Here is a 23,774-nt window from a genome sequence, read left to right as displayed (position 1 = left end):
TTTGAAGCCGACTTAGCTCCTGAAAGGAGAAAGCTCTGGTGCTGACACTCCAAATTACAGAAGAGGAACTGACAGAAGCATCAACCATAAAGCTTAATTCCCTTCAATGACTGCAGTAAGGACTGGGTTGAAGTTTACATCTGCATTTGCCATGAAGGGTTGGCTAAGCAAATGAATAGTGTAAACAAGATCAGAAGAATGATTATTCAACCTGTTTAAGAAAACAGACTATTCTCAGGCATTCTTAAGCACTTCAGAAGTGTTTTATCTGAAAATATAAGTCCATTTATATGGAAATAGTTGTTGCATCTACAACACTCCATTTTTATTAAGTAAAGAAAGCCGGTTCCTAAAGAACCTCCATTATGCAACTCTTGTTTTTTTAAGCCTAATTCTAGCAACTGTATGCTACTTGAAACTTGTAAAACTGTCTTTGAAATATTCTGTGACAGAATTTTTAACAGTTTAGACAAACTTTCTCCATTAGGTAGCACCAATGAAAGTGTGCTACACATAACACAACTACCTGGATCAATTTTCTACCCAGCAAGAGCATCTCTTGTGCAGGCTTGTCTCCCCATGTCTCCTAATCCAGTCTAGAGCTCTTCGCACCATCTGTGTCACTATTGCATGTGTATGTGTGTGTGAGCAGAGGGACGAATGGCGGGATGAATGAGGGGAGGGGAGAAATGATTTTGATGTTCCCTTTAGGGGACAAAAATGGATGGTATAATTTATTTTCCCTTCCAATATATTTCTCACTCAAATGAGTAAATTAAAAAGTTCATTATGTATATATAATTATAAAATGAATATATAATATATATTATTTATTCATTTTATATATATATTATATATACACATACATGTTTTCTTTATAATAAATCCTTGATTGTAGGTTTTCATAAAAAGCTACATATAATATGGGATCATTTGACATTTCAAAATTCTACTTGACCAAATCAGCCAGTACTAGAAAGGCTGACACATCCCTGCTTTCTGGCTGGCTAGCCCCTTGTTCAGAGCATCTTTATACATTATTTACCTAGAATTCCTTCCAATATCATTTATACTCCTAAATCACTGGGAAGTTTGAATTCTTCAATGACAAGAGAAGAATTCTCCAAATTTGTTCTCCAATGGCTTGAACCCAGACTACTCATAATTTGTTCTGAGAAACTCAATACATTAATTCAAATACAAGCTTTAATGCACAAAAATTAAATCTATAATATCTAGTTCTTTTGGATGTTTCAAATGAACTTCATTTTTGTATCGTGTATATTGGACACTAACTGAGGTTTAGGAGGGGAAGCACTGCTGAACTGGAGAGCCAATGAATTATTACATGCTCTCTTGAAACTTAATGGCAAGCTTTCATCCCAGAAACATAAGGGGATTCTTGAGGCCTGCAGTTGCATTCCTGCCGCTCAGGGTAATCAATAAAATCTGGGGCAGGCAAGCCAGACAGGATCATTAGGGATTTGTTCCAGATTGTGAATGTTGGACAAACGGGAAGAATGAAGGTCACATCAAAAGTATGAAGATGGAGAGAGTTAGCTGGGTCATAGAAAGATAGCATGTTGTTGTCATAATCCAGAAGGACACCCAGGCGCTTCAACTGTGGAGGCACGTCCACCAGCATTTCCTTGTTGTTATGTCTCACTACGAAGTTACTATTGCATCGCGAGAAGACCCACGAGGAGGCGTTCTTGCCAATCCATTCATTCTTGGGAGCTGATTTGTAGGCAATGCCAACTGCATACCTGTGAGACAATGGAAAGGAGATCACATCTATTCATGATCTGAGTTATGCTAGACACCATTGGGCTTCCCTGTGGCTCAGATGGTAAAGAATCTGCCTGCAATGCAGGAGACCTGGGTTTGATCCCTAAGTTGGGAAGATCCCCTGGAGGAGGAAATGGGAACCTATCCCAGTATTCTTGCCTGGAGAAGCCCATGGACAGAAGAGCCTGGCAGGCTACAGTACATGGGGTCACAAAGAGTTGGTTGGACATGACTGAGCGACTAAGCACAGCACAGCACAGACATCATACAGGACATCTAAGCAATAGAATACACGTTTCTTCCTTAAATAGTTTACATTTAGATCCATAACAATGATAGCACTAGAGCTTTAAAAAAAGTTAGCAATTAGAGTGCTGTAATTTTCAACTCCTAGCTCAGTATATTTTCCATGATTTGATTTTTTTTTTATTTTTAACAGTATGATTTTATTTTTTATTATTATTTTTTTTTCACTTTACAATATTGTATTGGTTTTGCCATACATCAACATGAATCCACCACGGGCATATACGTGTTCCCCATCCTGAACCCCACTCCCACCTCCCTCCCCGTACCATCCCTCTGGGTCATCCTAGTGCACCAGCCCCGAGCATCCTGTATCCTGCATCGAACCTGAACTGGCGATTCATGGGATGATTTGGGAGAATGGCATACATGATTTGATTTTTTAAAAACTGGAACGTTTTTCTAAGAGTGGTTTCCATCACTTGCCTTTTAACCTTGACCTACTGGTATTATACTTATACTATCAAACTGAATCTCCCAGGAACCCAACAACAGGGGGAAAGAAAAGTTGGATCCACTCACCATGTGGAGGACCCCATGACCACCTCCCAGTAGTGGCAACCGCTGTCAATGAATATATTTCCTGCTGCCCCATAGCACCCAGTGCCACTAAACCTCTCTGGAGTATGGCTCTTCTTCAGAGAGCTTTCTTCCTTCTCCATCTGCAATCCATCATTGGAAATCTTCAACTTCTTGTGAGTCATTTTGGGATCCAGTTTAAAGGGTTGGCCTGAAAAATAAAGTAGAAAAAAAAAAAGAAAATGCATGAGAAAGTATGTAAGAATTCTCTCCTGTTTCTGCAGGACCATCACTATCAGAGGAACCTCGACATAATGATCATTCTTGAGTCAGTGAAAGCTGAGTGGTGTTTGGATTATATGAAAGAAGCAGGACAGAAGCCACTGTTTTCAACAAAATAAAAATAAGCTGTCCCCCCTTCATAGACTATCAAGTTAAAAGGGGCTCTCAAGGTCTTCCATTCTCAAATAACTTTTGTACTTTGTTTTATTTCAGTGGATGGTTTGGGATTTGAACAGATTTTAGGGGAAGGAGTATTTCAGGTAAGGCAAAGTGAGGGGATAGATGAGATAATTGCTGCTTGGTGGCAGAACAAAAAACCTGAGAATAACTCAACTACAGGACAAATTGTTTTGCCCTATAATTACTGGGATGTAAATAACATCTAATAGCTCACTTTGTTAGAGTGATTGTTGCATCATCAATAATTAGAGAAAATATCTGTTGTGTAGGATCATTCCCAACAAAGAATTCCTTAAAGTCATATGACAAAAGTAGTTAGTTACTAGGAGCCAACAGCTGGGTATGGCAAGAGCTGTATAATACAAAACACGTCTGACAGACACCGTTGGTCAATGTAACACCCACCCACTACTTTTTTTTCTCTTACCTGCTTTTACTATAGAGGCAAGAAAAGTTAAATACTCAAGCTCCTAGCCTCCCTTGCTGCTAGGGGTGACTAAGAAGATGGAAGCAGAAGTCAGATGGGGTGGAGGAAACTTCTGGGAAAATGCCTACATTCTTGGTAAAAGGGATAGTCATTGAATGTACCAGTGTTTTCCCCCTTATTTCTATTTTGAAAAGAAATGTCATCTGGAGGTTGCAGTGGGTAGGTTGGGACCATGTAGCAATAAGCCAACACACAAAAGGAGGAGGAGTCTTGGTCTTTTATGACATGCACCAGCCCTAAACTGCCTACCTTTGAGCTTCTTGCTATATGAAAGAGAGAAAAAAATACTATTTGTTTAAGCTGCTCCCAAATAATATTTGTCAAGCTAAATTAGATGGATTTTCCTGTCAAAAAGCATTCCTAACAGGTTTGGCTTCTCTGAAGGAGAATTTTACCAGATTATTACAAACAGTACTCTTTTATTCAGTTGCACCCCAAGTATGAAGGCAGAATGCAGAGAAAAATCTTCACTGGACTTTCCTGGTGGGCCAGTGATTAAGAATCTGCCTGCCAAGGCAGGGGACATGGGTTCGATCCCTGGTCTGGGAAGATTCCACATACCATGGGGCAACTAAGCCCGTGAGCCACAACTACTGAGCCTGCATGTTGCAACCAGTGAAGCCCATGCGCCTAGAGCCTGTACTCTGCAACTAGAGAAGCCACTACGATGAGAAGCCCGTGCATGGCAACTAGAGGGCAGCCCCAGCTTGCCACTAGAGAAAGCCCACATGCAGCAATGAAAACCCAGCACAGTCAAAAATAAACAGACAAAAAAAATCTCTTCACTAATATCCTCCCAAGCCACCAGCTGTTTTCTGTATATCTCTGTGTCCACATACCTCCCAGGGGCACAAACAACCCCCCTGGCCCAAAGCACAGACTCCAACAACAAAGCTTCTCTACTTGGTGCCTCTGCCCTCTTACACTGCTGTAAGAGGTGCCAGCGTCAGGCTAAGAGTACTCGCTGCTTAGGAGGGCAAAGCTACTGTCTCCTTTTGCGATCACCACAACGTACTGTTTGTTTTGAGTCGGGTAGGTTCACTGTTGCGGCTGCCTGCTTGGTTTATGGCTTTAACAATGAAGATGTAGCGTGTTCCACTCTGCAGTCCGTGGACTGTGTAATGGTTCTGTTTGATGTTGGGCACGATCATCCAGCTATCCACAGAATTATACAGGCCTGTAATGTGGGGAAATCAAGGATGTTAATGTAAAAAAGGCAGGATGAGAAGCATACTGAGTATTCATCACAAGCCCCCCAAAGCGAATTTCATTTTGTTTTGAGTCGTGGAAGACATAGGGAGATGAATCCCCTCTGCTTCTTTTCTCCCACGGAGCTAAGCTTATGCCAGGCTTCTTGCCTCTGGTAATTGAATGTAACCACTAGTGAAAAGTTACTTCAATTTTCTGCCAAAGAATACAGGGAAAACTTCTACACAAAATCACAGAATCACGTCTTTCATAGCATCTCTAGGTCTTCACCCCAAAGGTTCAATCCTCTGAGATCTGAGTCTGACCCTCAAATGGGTAGAGCAGAACAGAATAACAAGGAATCTCAGAGCCAAAAGGCCAACTAGACACCATATTTCCCTCATTGTACAAATAGGAAACTAAGAGAGAAGGAAAGTGACTTGCCCAAGGCCACAGAGAGCTGAGAGTGGCACTGAGAGTAGAACCCTGGTCTCTTTAACCTAGTCCAGCGTTCTCTCCACTACACTGCTCCACAATTCATGGAGCAAACAATGTTCCTTTGTCATTGCAAGGCAGCAAAGCTTTCAAGGCTTATGATTCAGCTCTCCCACACCATTCTTACCCTTGCTTCTAATCTTGGTGGGCTTCAAGGTGTCATAGGGAAGCCAAGGAGATGACATGATAGTCAAAGTAAAATAGCATCTCCTTACTTCACAGTACTTATTTTACCCCTCCCTGTTTCTGATTCCAATACTCATTTCAGGTTGGGCAGTCCAGGAACAAATTTGTTGTCTGGAACCTTCTTCCCTCCCAAGTAGGGAAAGGGACCAGAGATCTAGGTTTCTGCTTTTGAAACTCTTTAGACCATAAACATTGACTTAAACAAAGAAAAATATACAGAATTAAAAACATGTATTTAGCTAAATTTTGATAAAAGAGGGATCGACATTCCAGTCTGTGAATTTACACTTATCTCTTCTGTTATCTGCTTTTCACTTTAACACTTTTTAACCATAATTCTACCAGAGGATGGAAAAGAAAGGGCAGAGAAAATGACTGGTGGATTTAGTTATTTCTATGCAGCTTTAGTAAAGATTAAAAATGAAATAATGATAACCGATTTGAGAAAGATATGATCAGGAAGGTTTTGTAATTAACTTTGGGGGAGGTAGAAGTCTAAATTAAAACTAGAAAAAGAAGCATAATGGAGTACAAACAGATATGCTATAGAAAGAAGAATAATTGGTGGCAATGTTCATTGATTCTCATGAAATGCCAATAAGGATGAGGGCCAGAAAAAAAAATGTTGGAGGGCTTGACTGCCAGTGTATCAATGCACAGTATGAGTCATAAAATACATATTAAATTTTAACAGTAGGAGGGAAATATATGATCTTTCAGGTATACTTATACCAATACAAAACAAAAAATCAAAAGAGAAAACAATCTTCACAATGAAGTATTATGCAGCTATGAAAAAAGAAGGTGGGAGATTTCTATGAACCGATAATGGAATGATTTCCAAGATATACTGCTAATTTTAAAAAGAAAATTACAAAAGAGTATAAGTAGTATGCTACCTTTTTCATGCAAGAAAGAAAGGCAAATTAGAAAACCTACATTATTTGCTTAGATTTACAAAGCAATAATAACAACAGGAAAGAAAAACCAGAAAATAATGAAGCTGGTTACGTACAAGGGATGGGGGTAGGGGAAGAGGATTAAAAGAATACAAGAGAGAATGACACTTCTCTGAGTATACCTTTTTTTTCATACCTTTCCCTTTCAGAAATAATGTTTTAGAAATTTAAAACATTTAAATGACACCAATATGAATGGTAAGAGTGGGGTCTAAAACTGAAAGCAAACAAACCAAATGAAGCCACCTGCATTTCAAATGTCAACAATCACAGAAAAGGGCAAGAAGAGAACTGTCAATAGATGCTCCAGTATTGTTTGTTTTTGTAGCGGTATGGGCAACGCCATTTTGAAACTGTTTCAGATATGCTATGGGATTGAGCAAATGAGTATATGTGTTGATGCTATTGGGAGCCAGGGTTCTCACTATGGAAGTAGGAACATCCAAGTATGAAATGAGGAGGGGGGGGCAAGAAAGAACCTGTGGGGATGGGCTGGAGATATTGGTATGAACTCATTATTTCTAAAATGTGTATGTGTATGTGCATACATGTGTGCACATTTGTTAAGTATGTAGGTACATATATTATGTGTGAATATGTATATGTACATGGTTGTATTGTGTGTGTATTTTTCTAGTACCCAGGTCTTGGTCTCTAATAACATCCTGCCACGTAAAGGGACCAGGGTTCCTTGGAAAAATGGCTGATTTCAAGGCTGGAGCAGGGTATGGTCTAAAATGAGCCAATAACCTTTTGTTATGTTGCAAAGTAAGGAATTGCTCAAGAATTGCTCAAGAAAATGATGGGAGAATATAAGGACTCAGGAGTCAGCTTAAAAAGCTCCAACTGGCTAAATTTGGGCGATCTGAGCACCAAAATAAGTAAGGGCAGTAAAGAATTATAAACGAATGAAAAAATAGAATTCATGAGTCCATACTGAGAAGTAAAAATATAAACAAATGAAGGATGAGACTTTTGCTTACAGTAAAATGCAGAGTGGCAACTTGTAAATGTGGGATGGGATGCTCACTTGGAAAAATCATTATTTTGCCATCATCAGAGTAAAGTTTGGATCAGGCGAGAATTATTGATTGATGCTAAAAGAGGGATGGAAGTAGGATGGATTTGATGAGGAAGCAGGATATTTTTATGGCCTTAAAGTATCACTGCACAGATTGATTATTAGCTGCAAAAGGAAAACTAGTAACTATACAGAGAAGAAATCAGATAACACCTTTGATCAGGTGATCAAAATCAGCATCACCAGTGAAGGGCATGTACACATTGTCTCCTGATGTGATATCCTAAGGAGAACACATCACTTACGTGATGGAAGCCAAAATTGCATAATCTGAATACAATCATGGGGAAACATCAGATACACTCAAGGAACAGCATAATAAACAAACAAAAGGGCACTTTAAAAAAGAATAACAATGTCATTAAAGACAAAGAAAGGCTGAAGAAATGCTCCAAATTAAAGAATGCTACAAATATGACAATTAAGTCCAGTACCTGATTCTAGACTATATAGGACAATATCGGGTTCTATATGTCATAAAATGTATTATTGGGTCAATGGTCAGGACTGGAATATGAATGGTGGATTAGTTAAAAGCACTGCATCAATGTCGTATCTGTTAAAGTTAATAACTGTACTGTGGATACATAAGAGAATTTCTTTATTCTTAGGAAACACATACTGAGGAATTTAGGAGTGAAAAGCCATGATGTATGTGATTTACTCTTAAATGGTTCAGAAAAAAACATAGTAATAGAGAATGTTAGCAAATGATAAAGGAAATGGAATAAAATATTAACAATAGGTGAATCTGGGTGAAGAGTGTATGGGTGTTCTTTGTGCTAGTCTTGCACACTTTTCAGTAATTTTGAAGTCATTTCTAACTTTTAAAAAGGTAAATATATGATCCTCTGGGTATCACTGAGACTTAGTGAGATGGGATTTATCACTTGTTTATGGTAATGGAGGTATACACCTTGTTCAAAAGGAAAAGACCACAATATGGAAATCCATGAACCTGAGTGTAAATGGGCATAGAGAGCATTTGCATGAGAACAAGACTGAGGGGAAATAGAAGTTAATCTTTGTGACTGTATGTTACAGACCGCCTGGCAGCCAGAAGTTATAGCCAGTTGCTTTTATAATACAAAATGCAAAATTGAAACAGAGGAAAGAAATACAGTAATGGGGAAGACTATTATCCAAACATTTGTTGGAATTTTCATTCAGCCAACAGCATCATCTGAAACACTATTGGCCTATGACCATTTCAAATCTTACATAAAGTGGGAAGAAAGTTCAAAATAAAGGAGAAAAGCTAAAAAAAATAAAGAGAACTATTTCTCCAGATAAAGTTCTAACCAACAAGGAAGAAATTTCTGGTTAAAGAAAATGTGGAGTTTTACTATTTTAAGATTCTTCATATAAATGGTATCATGTAGTATTTGTCCTTCTGTGTCTGGCTTATTTCACTTAGCACAATGCCCTCCAGGTTCATCCATGGTACTGCATGTGGCAGGATTTTCTTCTTTTTAAAGGCTTAATAATATTCCATTTTATGTATATACCACATTTTCTTTATCCATTCATCTGTTGATGGACAGCTTTTTATATGTCAATCACACCTCAATAAAGTGGTTTTTAAAAGAGAAAATGTAGGAAAACCTCAAAGGAAAGTGGCTCTCACAAACAGAGTTCAGTCAACGGTGGCAGGCCAGACCAGCATGTAGGACTGGAATCTTCATGAATATTTATTGAGTAAAATAGTTTCAACTTATCTGCCAATTGCCATCCAAAATTTTGCTTCAGGGTTCTGCCTTTGTCCCTGTCTTATTCCACTTTTCTATCAATGATCAAAGGAGAAAGACATAGAAGGCAGGCTGGGAGGGAAGGTAAATATATTGGGAGGCAGGAACTCCCCCCAAAAAATTTAGCTGGCTGGGTAAGGAGTCAGAACTAATCAGATAAAAATGTCCCTAGGAATAAATTCAAGATGTTGTATTTCAGTGTAAACACTCAATTGTATAGGAATGGGATTTTGAGTGCCTAGGGATTTCAGCTTACTATATGTTCAGTCAACACAATAGTCAATGTGGCTACTAGAAAAAAGGTATAGGGTAAGGGGATATCAGCTAATACACAAAAGCAATAATTCAGCTATCCTCCATGGACTAGGACTAATTAGTAGCTAGTTTAATTAAAGGGGCATTAAGCTTGAAGTCTGAAAAGCTTGGGTTCAAATCATGATTCCCTCAGTTTGTAGCTCTGTGACCTTGGACAACTCATTCAACTTGAGCCTCAATTTCTATGTCTATAATTTCATAATTATAAAATAATTAATATAATCTATTTCATAAGGCTAAGGGAGAAGTCATGAGGACCAAATGAGATAACATATATGGGAGTGTCTATAAATGGAAACACATACATATGTAAATTACTATTATTATTATTCACCTGGAGGAAGTCTTGGGCCTTTTATAAGGAAGCACTGACAATTATTTATAGCTGCACAACTGAATGGGCTATTTTGCTAGAATTTGGCTATCCATTACTGGCAATGTTTGAGCAGAGACAGAACAACCACCTACAAGGTATCTGGTAGAAGGGAAGAAGATTTGACTAGATGACTTCTTAGGTCCCTTCCAATTCTAAAATGCTATGATCCTATCACTATTAAGAATTATCCTTTAAGCTTTTCTTTACAAAGGACTATCTATCCTTGAAAATAGAGGTAACAGCCTTTTGATCTTTGTCATTTCTTAGACTTTTTCTCAACTCTCAGAAGATCACTGCTCTCCCCATATCAGGAAAGAAAAGCACAGTAACTGGCTTTAAGACTTTCCAGAGCATGAGAGGCCACTGTAAACATGTATGTTGGGGAGGCCTTAGCATTTTGCAGCTTCACAACCTGAACAAACACCCAGGAACGCAGCTACTAGGGCCAAGTGGCTTAGGTTGGAGCTGCACGAGGCAAGTGTTTTTTTTAGAGTTGGACCCCAAATGTCCTCTCACCTCCCCACCCCGCCATGTGGCCCTAAATTGTCACAAGATGGGAAAAGGAAGCCTTTCAGGAGGGTTTCATCAGAAAAAACTCCTTTCACACAGGTCTGTGAAGTCAGACACAGAAGCACAAACACAAGATAAAAAGAAAATACTAATTTGCAGCTATGCAGATGCAACCTTAGTGTGCAAGTTGGTTCCAATCTTGAATTCAGCTTTAATTTTGCTTTCACTTCTATTTTCTCCAGCAGGTTGAGGGGAACTTGCAGCTTGAGTTAAGGTCCTATGTCTTGTTCCAATTCATCAGAAGATAAAACCATAACATGTGAGCTAAATGACTGTTTTCAGAAAATCTTTCATTTGGTGGCTCACTGATGCATTTTTATATTTGGTGTAATTTTTGGAGGAAACGGAGAAGGGATAGAGGGAAGAGTGACAGAGGCAGGAGGCTTGTCACTTATTCACTGATAAAAATGGGTACAGTAAAGGAAGCAGTAGTCTTTGAATGTAATGTTTTTTACCATGATAATGAAGTGGAAGAACAGTCAAGAAGAGAGATGTTCACACACATAGAATCAGCAATGATTGTGACTTAACTACTCAGGAACGAATTCTGAGCTGTGTTCTGATTTCAGAGAGTGGAGTGACATGGATTAACTCAAGAAAGGCTAAGGATTACATAAACAAATGGGAGTGGCCCCAGTGACTGCACAGCAAGGAAATACACAACTTGCTTGTTACCCATCAGTAAGGTCTTTGCAATGTGCTGGGGGAGATTGCACTGTCTATACAACACTATACTAAACAGCCTAGCATGTCTTACAAACACTTGCCTCGTGGCGCCCCGGCCAATCTTGAGCAGCTTACTGCTTCCTTACATTTCCTTATCTCTGGCCACAGGCCCCAACTACACCATGACTTACTGATGAAGTTAGCCTGGCCAGTGAATATGGTGTACTGAAGCTCATAGGAGCTGATGCTGAACTCATCATCCGAGATCCAGTGGACCGTAATGGTGTCATGGGAGGCAGTACAGAGTTCCTCTCGGATAGATGGTGGGTTGGGGGCTGTAACGAAAGGTGGAAAAGAAGGTAAGGAAAACATACTCTCTGTTCTAGCATTTTATAATTGTTACTCTTGCTAACCAACCCAACATCTCCTGGAAAGGAGGTTTTCTTAAAAAGAAGCTTTAGATTGCACATACCACACAACCTGAAGTCAAGTGCTGAGACCTCAAGTTCCCCTAACCACTTTTGCTTTAATGATATAGGGATTTTAGGCAAAGATCTAAGCCTAAGTTACTCAGTAGACCCATTGTCTACTTGGCCTGCACTAACACATACGTAGCTATTACAGCAACGTAGTCATGTGTTTCCTTATTATATGGCCTTCAATCTACTTTCTTTTTATTTCAAAATAAGTTGTATTATATATTGGCAGTATTAATAGGAATTAGTTATGCAAATTAATATGAGTTTCCTCATCTGTAAAACGATGATAATTCATGATAATTACCTCACAGATTCCTTGTAAGGACCATGATGTAAAATTAATATATAGTGTCTGGCTTAAAGGAGATGCACCATCAATGACACCTATTTTAATATAGTAACAAAGATAACTACAAACACAAAGCTATTGTGTGTGTACATCTCCTCATGAAACGATCATTCAAACATCCTGAAGGCAGTCAGTATTTTTAACAGACAGGTTGTTGCCCTCATTTTCTAAAATTCTCTCTGCAAGTCAGATATTTCTTACATTTTTCTTCCTATTCTGCTAATTCTTAAATTTTCTTACAAGCATTTGGGTGGTACCTGTGCCCATGTGAGAAATTCTCTAATATTCTTTAATTACTACCCGAGTTCTACCCCTATAACAGGCTTCGTTATATTACTGACAGGCTCGTAAGGAGAAAACCATCAGCAACTTCTTGTTTTTTACCTTTAAGTAGGGATGATGTGTATACCCATTCTGTCCTTGGAAATATTTGATAAATCATTTCTATTTTCTGTTACATTAATTAAAATATATTCTATCTAAAAAGATATATGTATCATTTTAAAGATTATAAAGGCATTTTTATAATATTGTCCTTTTCAGATTATTTCAAAGTAAAAGCCTACCAAAAGAAAAGGACTAAAATGGAAAGGAAAGCACAGTATTTTCACACCTGTTAAATAATCTAGCCCCTCCAGCAGTTTCTTTTCTCTGGAAAAATCTAAAGCAAAGTTTTCAAAGGCATCATTAAAATTGATGTCTGGAATCAGAACTTGAGAAGATGCAGTTGCCATAGCGACCCTGAAAGAGAGAAAAGTGTATCAATATATATCAAAATAGATTTGCAACCTTTATCCAATGTTTGATTTCTGGTTTAACAAGGTGAAGATAAATGACTGGTAGGACTTGATTAAAATGAAAAATATCATATCTGTCCTTTTCCAATGGAAACTATTTAAATTTTAATCATCAGGAACCAATTAAGGGTTATACCATATTTATTCACATATGTTCACTCCTCAAACACACTCCCCCATCCTGTCTTAATTTGAAGAAGTAAATACAGGATTTTTTTCCCTCTGCATCATTTTCCATCTGGCAGGCAGCATCAAAACTAGACCTCTGAAAGCTTGGTGACAGCAGTTTGAGAGATTTTTTTTTTCTCCCCCTCTATTTTTTTTAATGTTAATCAATAACCCAGCATGCTAGGGCTTGGTTAAAATCTTCCCCTAAATACTATACTTTGTTTGATCTTTTATAACATTCACATTTAATTTTATTGCTCTCTAGTTATATAATGCTATGATAGTTTTATCTCCCTAACTAATTGTAAGAGTCTCAAAAGCAGGATCCACATTTTATACCATGGTCCCTAACACAGTGTTGGACACATAGTGAATAACTAATTGTTGAATGACTAACACCACCACCACAAATGGTAACTTTTATTGGGCATTCAGTATGTATAAGACACCATGCATGCACTTTACACACATTATCTAAGTTACTCCTTACCATAACCCTATGTAGCAAATGTTATTTCCATTTTGTAAACGAGACATAGTAAGGTTAAGGAACTTGCTCAAGGTCACACAAGGGTCAGAAAAAAAGAAATATAACTGAACCCATGTTCATTGGATTCTAAACTCTATACCCTTAACCATGTAGACATTTACTTTAAAAAAAAAAATTAAGGTATATTTTTACATACCTCAGCAATTCTCAAAAATTATTCCACATCAGAATTATCTCTGAGCTTTGATTGAAACATACATATTTAGGCCCTGTGCCTGACCTGAATCAGAGCCAGTGAGAATTCTTGAGCATGCAAATAACAGTATGGAAAGAAACATTAACGTGGCAACAGTATGCACCTTAGAGTGGAGAGAAGAGGCACTGAATGTAGGACGACCAGAGAGGAAACTTGTATGGTGAACTAGTTATAAGGGGATGAGGAGTTAAACAAATACATCTCCTCATGCACGGATACCCTGTTACACATCTACAACAATAGCTTTTGGCTGTTTCTGAAAATAGAGATGTTGCGGGAATAAATTTCAGGCCAGGATAAACAAGTGAAAGACTAATGTAATGAGAGCCCCTGAAGCATTTTAGGCAGAGGAGTGATGAGTGCAAATTTATATTTCAAGAACAATACTCCAGCTGCAGTGGATGGGCTGGAGGGGGTCAAAACCAGAGGCAGATCAGGTTTTTCAGTTGTCTGGGAATGAGCAGAAAGTAAAGTGGTGACAGAAGAAGTATAGACAAATAAAACAGAAAGTTAATTCATAAACATGAAAATGAATAGCCAACAATATATTTAAAATCCCAACTACATGAGAAATCAAAGAAATGTAAAGTAAAATGAGATAGCATTTATAATTATAAATAAACGCATCATAGCAGCTTTTCATGTCTCTATTAAATAAGCCTACATATTTTTATTAGGACTGAAAATGACTCAGATTTTGGAGGCCAAATTTAGCATTACATGTGAAAATAGGTTCAAATGTAAATATTCTTTGATAGTACAGTTCTAATTTATAAAAATTTTTTAGTCTATGAGTTTGGTTTTAATTCTTAAGCCTTATGATCACATAATTTACAAAGTTTGTGCTGCTGGTATATCTCCTCTAATTTAATCCTTCTAACTGAGTTGGCTAAAGCACCATTACTAATCACACATATACAGCAGTTCTACAGTTGTGTGTTGTTTTTGGATAGCTGTTTAAAAGACAATTCTGAATTATAACTTGGTCTGACTTAGTAAAGCAAAGTTTGCTACTGTATCTTGTCACGCTGAATTTTAAAAACAACTGACCTTATAGATTATCTATAAAAATGGATAATCTATAAACAGCTTAAATATTCTTTATTTAGCATTATATATAAACCACACTAAAATGCCTTTCATTAACTAAAGGGCAACATTTTAGGTACAGAGAATTTTAATTAAATTGGCATGTACTGTGCTTAGTCACTCAGTCGTGTCCAACTCTTTGCGACCCCATAAACTGTAGCCTGCCAGGCTTCTCTGTTCATGGGATTCTCCAGGCAAGAATACTGGAGAGGTTTGCCATGTCCTCCTCCAAGGGATCTTCTTAGCCCAGGGATAGAACCCAGGTCTCCCACACTGCAGGCAGATTCTTTACCATCTGAGCCACCAGGGAAGCCCAAGAATACTGGAGTGGGTAGCCTATCCCTTCTCCAGGGGAATCTTCCTGACCCAAGAATCAACCTGAGGTTTCCTGCATTGCAGGCAGATTCTTTACCAACTGAGCTGTCAGTCATTAGTAAGGGGGAAGGAAAAGCTCTCTCAGTTAAAATTTTATTTTAACTGAAGTCCTGGTTCTTAATACGTAACAATGATTAATTGTGAGGAAGAATTTCAGACCCTGTGAGAGAGACCAGTGAGAAAGATATTTAGGTTATGTAGATTATTCTCAAGCCATACCAGAATTAGCTATCTATTCCACCTACCACAGAGGCTATACTTGAGCCCATGAAAATAAGATTTAGATATAGAGAGCTAGGAATCATCAACAGCTAGATGGTAACCAAAACCCTAGGAACTACAAGTCTGCAACAGGGAGAATATGCAATAAGAAAAGAAAACAGCTTAAGACAGAAGCACAAAGAACAACAGCATTAAGGGGATAGGTCAAGGAAGAGTTGCTCACAAAGGCAAATGAAACCAGATATGTAGAGGGAAAACCAGGAGTGTTCTCAAGCTAAGGGCAGAGAAATTTCAAGTAAAAACGGTCAGTAGGGACAAATGCTAAGAGACCAAGCAAGATGAAACAGTAAGATAAAACAAAGAAATGTCTATTATAATTCAGCAACAAGTTATTCATCAGGTGACCCTGAAAAGAATACTTTCAGTAGTGTGGTAGTGGCAGAAGACATTTCAGGGAGTTGAAGACTGAGTGGGTATGATAACATGCAGTGGTCTAAATATGTTTTATCTCTGCTCTCATGAAATTCCACTTAAATGACAGTCAAAGGGAAAAAAAAAAAAAAAACCACCGTGAACCCACAAAGACAAAGGGAATGGAAAAAGAGATGCAAGTAAGATATTGTCAACAAATGTTTGGAAACTAGAAAGGGAATGGATGAGTGGTAACCAACCACAGAGCAGAGAAAGCTGGATCAAGAAGGCAACAAGATGAAGCTGATTTAATGTCACAGACAGTTGAAGGTTTGCATGAGAAACAGCTACACTGTCAGATCCACTCAACCAGAGACTATGCCTCTCTCATCCTGATGCCAAACTAAAAGCAGTCCTAAAACCCTTTCCCTGCTGGGCTCCTGGAATAGTGGCAGTCAGACTTGTACCCTTCATTGCTCCCCTCACTCCCAGAAGCAGGAGATTGGTGGGTTCCTTCCAGGGCTAACTAAGCCAAGAGAAAACACCTACAGAACTAACACACACGGGGTCCACTCACTAAAAATCTAACATCCCGCCTTAAAATCCTATAGCAAAGCTCACCAAGCAACAAAATGTTCTCATTCTCTCAGATATTCCAATCACCTTTTAGTGCTTAAATTCAAAAAGGCAGCGAAAAGCTCCCCAAACATTTAGGGAAAGACAGAAACTAACAGAGAAATGGAACATGGAGGAAACCAAGACAATGCAGTTTAGAAGAAGACATTTTTAATGATCATTAATATCATCAGGAAGATAAATACAGTAAGTCCCCTACATACAAACCTTCAAGTTGCGAACTTTCAAACATGTGAATGTAAGTTCCATCAGCGTCAGGTGTGAGTGAAACTGTAGCTTGCCCTACATCTCTATTGCTGACAATCCTTCAGCCCTACCATCTCGCACCCCCTCTCCCTCTTCCAGTCAGTAACTCTTACCTGTTCACTTGATGCCAGCCCCCTGTATGCCAGCTGTTGTACTGTTCTACTGTACTTCTCAAGGTACTGTACTGTAAGATTAAAAATTCATTATTTTTTGTTTGTTTCTGTGTATTATTTATGTGGAAAGTATCACAAACCTACTACAGTATAGTACTGTGTAGCCAATTATGTCGGAGAAGGCAATGGCACCCCACTCCAGTACTCTTGCCTGGAAAATCCCATGGACGGAAGAGCCTGGTAGGCTGCAGTCTATAGGGTCGCTCAGAGTCGGACACGACTGGGCAACTTCACTTTCACTTTTCACTTTCATGCATTGGAGAAGGAAATGGCAACCCACTCCAGTGTTCTTGCCTGGAGAATCCCAGGGACGGGGGAGCCTGGTGGGCTGCCGTCTCAGGGGTCGCACAGAGTCGGACATGACTGAAGTGACTTAGCAGCAGCAGCCAATTATGTTAATTGGGTACCTAGGCTAACTTTGTTGGATGTATAATTTGGACTTATGAACATGCTCTCAGAATGGAACTCATTCGTATGTAGGGGACTTATTGAAGTTTGTATACATAAAGCAAGGACAGAATGCTAAAAAAGAAGCAAGGATCAAGAACGAGCTCTTATTAATAAAAATATGAATCCTTATATTAAAAATGTAATAGAAGCATTGAATGAAAAATAAAGGAAACATCTTAGACCTAGAAGATAAAGTCACGGAAAGTAGTGAAGAACAAAAGTTAAAATTTTACATAACCTCCTGCTCATTCTGCCTTTGTAACTCAGCTTGCTCCTTGCAAAGTCTGGGTCACTTAGGTCATGTAGTCTCAGAAAGTGGGGACTTATAATACTAGGAACTGGAGCTTATCTCACTCACCCTTGTCCAGCTCTTCGCAATTGCTCAGCCCCTGAAAACCTGCTTAATCATGCCTGTCTGTGGAAAGGTCAGGCACCCCCCTCCCCATCTTGACTCCTGTTCCCATGCACAGGAAACCCCTTAGTTTAAACCAGCCTATTAGCAGCTAGTGTTGCCCACTAGTCTGTCTATAAAAACTCTGGAACCCATTGGTTCGGGGCTCAGAGCTTGGCAATGGCACCCCACTCCAGTACTCTTGCCTGGAAAATCCCATGGACCGAGGAGCCTGGTGGGCTCCAGTCCATGGGGTCGCTAGGAGTCGGACACGACTGAGTGACTTCACTTTCTCTTTTCACTTTCATGCACTGGAGAAGGAAATGGCAACCCACTCCAGTGTTCTTGCCTGGAGAATCCCAGGGACGGGGGAGCCTGGTGGGCTGCCGTCTGTGGGGTCGCACAGAGTCGGACACGACTGAAGCGACATAGCAGCAGCAGCAGCAGCAGAGCCTGGAGTGTTAACTCCTCTGGGCCCACCAGTGTAATAAACCTGAGTTCTCCAGCTCTCTGAGTGTGGTGCTTGGTTTCTTGATTACTGGTTTCTGCCACATTTCTGGAGGCCCCAGTGAGATTTCAACCACACCAGCCCCTTGAGCTGCCAGACTGGTGGCTCGGTCGGGCTGGAGTGAAGGAAGCCACTTCAAGTGGAATTGAGTGGAGAGACAAACAAGGAGGTGCACCACCTGACGGTATTTGGGGTTCTCTTTTGCACAGGCGTCTGACTCTCCAGATGGCCAAGCCCTGACTGGACTCATTGGCGGGACAGACCAACACACCAGGAATGGCCATAGGATCAGGTAAGGCCCTGGGGCCAGTCCCCAGGCAGGTGCTACCCCAACGGGCAGAAGGGGAGACTGATCACCTCCTTGGAGCTCCCAGGAAGGGAGCATCAGATAGGGAACTCAGGAGAAGAGAGGCATTGTGATAGCCTCTGGATGGTTGCGAGTGCATGATTGCTGATTAAATGGAGTGAGAGAAATTTTTCTTTTTGGAAACTGCAAAACCAATTCTTTTTGCATATGTAATTAAAAACAACTAGCTTGTTAAAAGGCCTGCCTAGGAAAAAACTTAAAGTTAACACTTTCCATGTCCTTGAAATACACAGCCCACTCACTTTGCCTGAGATCTCAGCCTTGGGCAAACTAGAACTTCAAGCAAAGGAAAAAAAAAGGGGTCAAAGAGATATTTTAAATCTCAAACAGAAAACTATAAGATCTCTGTCAGTCTGTCTGTCTGGATTTATGTATGTCTCAGTGTATGTCTTTGTTTTTTTCTTATATTGTTGAAGTTGTAAATGAGTTCTAATTTAATTGGCCTAAAGAAAAATAAGTGCTTACAAATCAAACAATTATAAATACAAGAAAAATTAACCTAAATAAATGTCAGATTCATGAAAACCGGGAAATATTCAATATTAAATATCTAGTATCAATGTCTGTTTGCTAATCTAATAAGGAAGATGTATGTTTTTAATAAAGAAGATATAAAAAATAAAATTACATTTTATAAAGGAAAAAGAAAGTAGATCTGACTTGCAGGTGGCTGTGTTTACAGAAAGTTTGTGGAAAGTGGACCCTGAAAAAAAGTTTTGTGCATGGTTAGGACTGACTAAGTTTAAAATTAATTTAATTAAGTTTACCTAAATGAGTTTAAAGTAAGCTGGTGCAAAAACTTGAATTTGGCCTTTCTCTCTGATAAGAGGACATACTTTCTTCAGATGGTGAACTGCTTTTAATAATAGATTTAAGTTTCTTTACCTATTAATTGATCTGTTTTACATTTGCCTTTGAAATCTTTTGTTAACTTTGGCTAAGTGAATAACCATTATTTCACAGTAACTTATATAATCCTACCTGACTGAGTGTTATAAACCCTTTTGACATTTATTGACAAAACTTCCTAAATAACTTGACTTCTAGCTAACTTTGGGATGCTTCAGAGGGCCCCTGAGACATCCCAAAGAGCTATTAAGCTACCTTGGTTTACTGGACATGTTAAATTACATGGGAAGTACTTTAAAGGGATGAGAAATCTTTTCAGGTTAAAATGTATGGTTGATGTTACAAATATCGATATCCTAAAATTGTGTAAAATTCATATAGATCTGATATGCCCTGATAAAATATGGTCAATTATAATTCTAGTTATCATATTAAAGTGTTACATATCACGACAATGACCAGGTTTCTTGGTCAATTGCAATTGGTCAGATTTTAAACATGCCTTCTATGGTTTTACTCTCATGCCTTTAGAAGAATACTGCTAGTTCTTCAAAATTTATGGAAAAGACTTTCTAAGATTAAGCAGGTAAACAAATTTTGTTATTAACAGTAAGCTGGTACCAGACTGGAATTTGGTCTTCTCTCTGTTTAGAGAACAAAGTTTTCTTAGAATGCAGCTTTCGATAACAGATTATGATTGTCTTTGCCTTTAAGTGATTTATATTTGTTCTTAAAATCTTTTTGTTACTTTGGTGAAGTAAATAAACACTATTTACGATTATGGTACATGTAGACAAAGTTCATTCTGCTTCTACAAAAAAGTAACCCCTCACAGTTAGACTTTTGCTATGTTGATGTCCTTAAAACATGGCAATAGTCTGCTCCTAAATCAGGAAATTAAAAATGGATAAACAACAGCTGAAAATCCAAGAGCCAGGGCTATGGGAAAACCAAGATGGCCACTTGGCTTTTCCCGGCTCCCTGACAGACCTCATTTTTATCTGATGGGCTAAAGCCTTCCCTGGCTACAGTGTTATGTCCTCACAATGAGTTCTCAAAAAAAAAAATGTTTCACTGAATATTAAGTTCTAGTTTTGTTAATTAAGGTCTGTGCTTACTAAGACTCACTTCTGAGATAGTTCCTTGTCATGTTATAGTGCTATGTTATATTGTTAATATGTTATATGTTAATGTTTTATATGATAATGTTATATGTTAATATATTATATATAGTATATAATATGTTAATATGTAATATGTTAATATGTTATATTGTTAGGTTAGGTTATGTTATGTTATATAAAGATGATGCTGTGAAGGTGCTGCCCTCAATATGCCAGCAAATTTGGAAAACTCAGCAGTGGCCACAGGACTGGAAAAGGTCAGTTTTCATTCCAATCCCTAAGAAAGGCAATGCCAAAGAATGCTCAAACTACTGCACAATTGCACTTATCTCACACACTAGCAAAGTAATGCTCAAAATTCTCTAAGCCAGGCTTCAACAATACGTGAACCATGAATTTCCAGATGCTCCAGCTGGTTTTAGAAAAGGCAGAGGAACCAGAAATCAAATTGCCAACATCTGCTGGATCATCAAAAAAGCAAGAGAGTTCCAGAAAACATATATTTCTGCTTTAATGACTATGCCAAAGCCTTTGAATGTGTGGATCACAATAAACTGTGGAAAATTCTTAAAGAGATGAGAATATCAGACCACCTGACCTGCCTCTTGAAAAATCTGTATGCAGGTCAAGAAGCAACAGTCAGAACTGGACATGGAACAACAGACTGGTTCCAAATAGGAAAATATGTCAAGGCTGAATATTGTCACCCTGCTTATTTAACTTATATGCAGAGCACATCATGAGAAACGCTGGGCTGGATGAAGCACAAGCTGGAATCAAGATTGCTGGAATATCAATAACCTCAGATATGCAGATGACATCACCCTTAAGGCAGAAAGTAAAGAAGAACTAAAGAGCCTCTTCAAAGTATAAGAGGAGAGTGAAAAAGTTGGCTTAAAGCTCAACATTCAGAAAACAAAGATCATGGCATCTGGTCCCATCACTTCATGGCAAATAGATGGAGAAACAGTGGAAACAGTGGCTGATTTTATTTTGGGGGGCTCCAAAATCACTGCAGATGGTGATTACAGCCATGAAATTAAAAGATGCTTACTCCTTGGAAGGAAAGTTATGACCAACCTAGACAACATATTAAAAAGCAGAGATATTACTTTGCCAACAAAGGTCTGTCTAGTCAAGGCTATGGTTTTTCCAGTGGTCATGTATGGATGTGAGAGTTGGACTGTGAAGAAAGCTGAGCACTGAAGAATTGATGCTTTTGAACTGTGGTGTTGGAGAAGACTCTTGAGAGTCCCTTGGACTGCAAGGAGATCCAACCAGTCCATTCTAAAGGAGATCAGTCCTGGGTGTTGATTGGAAGGACTGATGCTGAAGCTGAAACTCCAATACTTTGGCCACCTCATGCGAAGAGTTGACTCATTTGAATAGACCCTGATGCTGGGAAAGATTCAGGGCAGGAGGAGAAGGGGACAACAGAGGATGAGATGGTTGGATGGCATCACTGACTCAGTGGGCATGAGTTTGAGTGAACTCTTGGAGTTGGTGATGGACAGGGAGTTGGTGATGGGCAGGGAGGTGATGGACTGCATGCTGCAGTCCATGGAGTCCCAAAGAGTTGGACACAACTGAGCGACTGAACTGAACTGATGTTATATTGCTAAAAGGTTTAATTAAGTTATTTAAAAAGATACTCTAAGATTGTTTCTAAAGCTTATCTCAGTAACCAATCTTTGGATAAAGGTCAGATGCTCCATGATGTACAACCAGGAGATAAACACTTGGCTATAATCATTTAACTGACTCAGATGACCTGAGATATACTGGGCTATACCCAATGAAAGTTTTTGACTTAAATTCTTGCTTGCAACCTTACTAATAACTGCTAGCTATATTATTTTCTATGTAGCCTGCTTCAGAAGATTATTTCTTACGTTACCAAATGTATGACTGAGCCTGTGATAAAATGCTGATATGCAGTTCCATATGAGATCAAGAATTGTAATAGTAATAGTGTAATTGTAATAGTGTAACTCTAGATATGGGAAGAAGCAACAAGAGGAAATATTTTCCTGGACCAAGAGGCTAGTAAGACAGGTATGGTCCAGACACTTTCACTACTTAAAAGGCCTGGATAGTGACAACACACATTGAGTGGCCTCTCAATGGAATCCTTGTTAGACCTGGGAATGAGCCCTCCCAGCACCGCGGGACACAATGACCATGAAATGCCCCCAAAACATGGTCAAATATATGGCTATGAAGGGGCCCTGCTGACTGAAAGTTGGCCCGTGCCAGCTGCCTCTACAAATACAGTGTTTGAGGTTTAAAAATAAAATTAAATTTAAAAAAATAAATAATAAAATAAAATAAAATCAAATCTGGATCAAATGTCACCTGCTAATAAACATCAAATTAGTAGCACTCAAAAAAAAAAAAAAAAGATTAAATCATGACCACTATAAGATGTTAATCTTCAACACCGCCTTAAAAGGAGTTCAGGGTGGAGACAAAAAATAAGACACTCTGTGCTCTGGGAAAACCAAAAACAAAACAAAACAAAACAAAACAGGCCTTAAGATAGTCAGATGTTTTCAGTAAAGATTTTTATGAGTCCAAATTCTTGCATCTTCTCATACTTAGAGAAACACTAATGTCACGAATCAATGCCTGGACCTGGTTCTCCTGGCTAGCCCCCCAGCAGCTTTTCTACATCTATTAATCTTTGGGCCATATATCTTTAATTTTCTTGTTAGGTTTGTTTCTCCAAGTAGTAGTACAACAAGAATATCCCCTGGCCAACACCCAGACAATGCTAGAACAAGCTGCCTTATCATTCTGTGGACTCTCATCTCCCTCTGTAAATGCACCCCGAGGTCCTCAGGCTATTCTCCCCTTGAGATCTTATATGGGAGACCACCCCCAGTGATAAAAAAAAAAAAAAAAGCTCAAGGGAGACCACCAACAACTAGCTGACCTGGAGATGTCCTGACACCTTTCAGCCCTGGAAAAGTCTTCTGCCATATTGCCCGAGAAACCTTAGAAAGGACACCCATTCCTTTGGGCAAGTGGGTTCATCCCTATCAGCCAGGAGATGATGCATGGGTTAAAGATTAGATTAAAAAACAAAACAAAACAAAACACTTCAGCCAGTTTGGACAGGCCCTCACACAGTTATCCTGGCAACTCCTACTGCTGTTAGTTACACGTGTCATCCCTTGGATCCACCACACCAGAGTCAAGAAGGCAGCTACTTCCTGTGATAAGGACACCTGGAAAGCAGTTTAGGA

General features: G+C 38.9%; 1 protein-coding gene across 2 annotated transcripts in view; it reads right to left on the bottom strand.

Annotated features, from left to right (window-relative positions):
* Positions 1-897: 897 nt before the first annotated feature.
* The window catches only part of MID2 (midline 2), a 104,907-nt gene continuing 82,030 nt past the window's right edge, over positions 898-23,774 (bottom strand). For both annotated transcript variants that reach the window (XM_055563909.1, XM_055563910.1), the window contains exons 6-10: positions 12,588-12,715; positions 11,338-11,481; positions 4,578-4,739; positions 2,617-2,824; positions 898-1,766 (exon numbers count right to left, since the gene is read on the bottom strand). In XM_055563909.1, coding sequence (XP_055419884.1) covers positions 1,364-1,766; positions 2,617-2,824; positions 4,578-4,739; positions 11,338-11,481; positions 12,588-12,715 — 1,045 coding nt within the window. In that variant the 3' untranslated portion in view covers positions 898-1,363. The remainder of the gene's footprint in view (positions 1,767-2,616; positions 2,825-4,577; positions 4,740-11,337; positions 11,482-12,587; positions 12,716-23,774) is intronic.

This window comes from Bubalus kerabau, chromosome X (assembly GCF_029407905.1).
Source record: "Bubalus kerabau isolate K-KA32 ecotype Philippines breed swamp buffalo chromosome X, PCC_UOA_SB_1v2, whole genome shotgun sequence".
In the NCBI taxonomy this organism is placed as follows: Eukaryota; Metazoa; Chordata; class Mammalia; order Artiodactyla; family Bovidae; genus Bubalus; species Bubalus kerabau.
The sequence above is the reverse complement of the archived record's forward strand: the minus strand, read 5'-3'. Positions and strand labels throughout refer to the sequence as shown.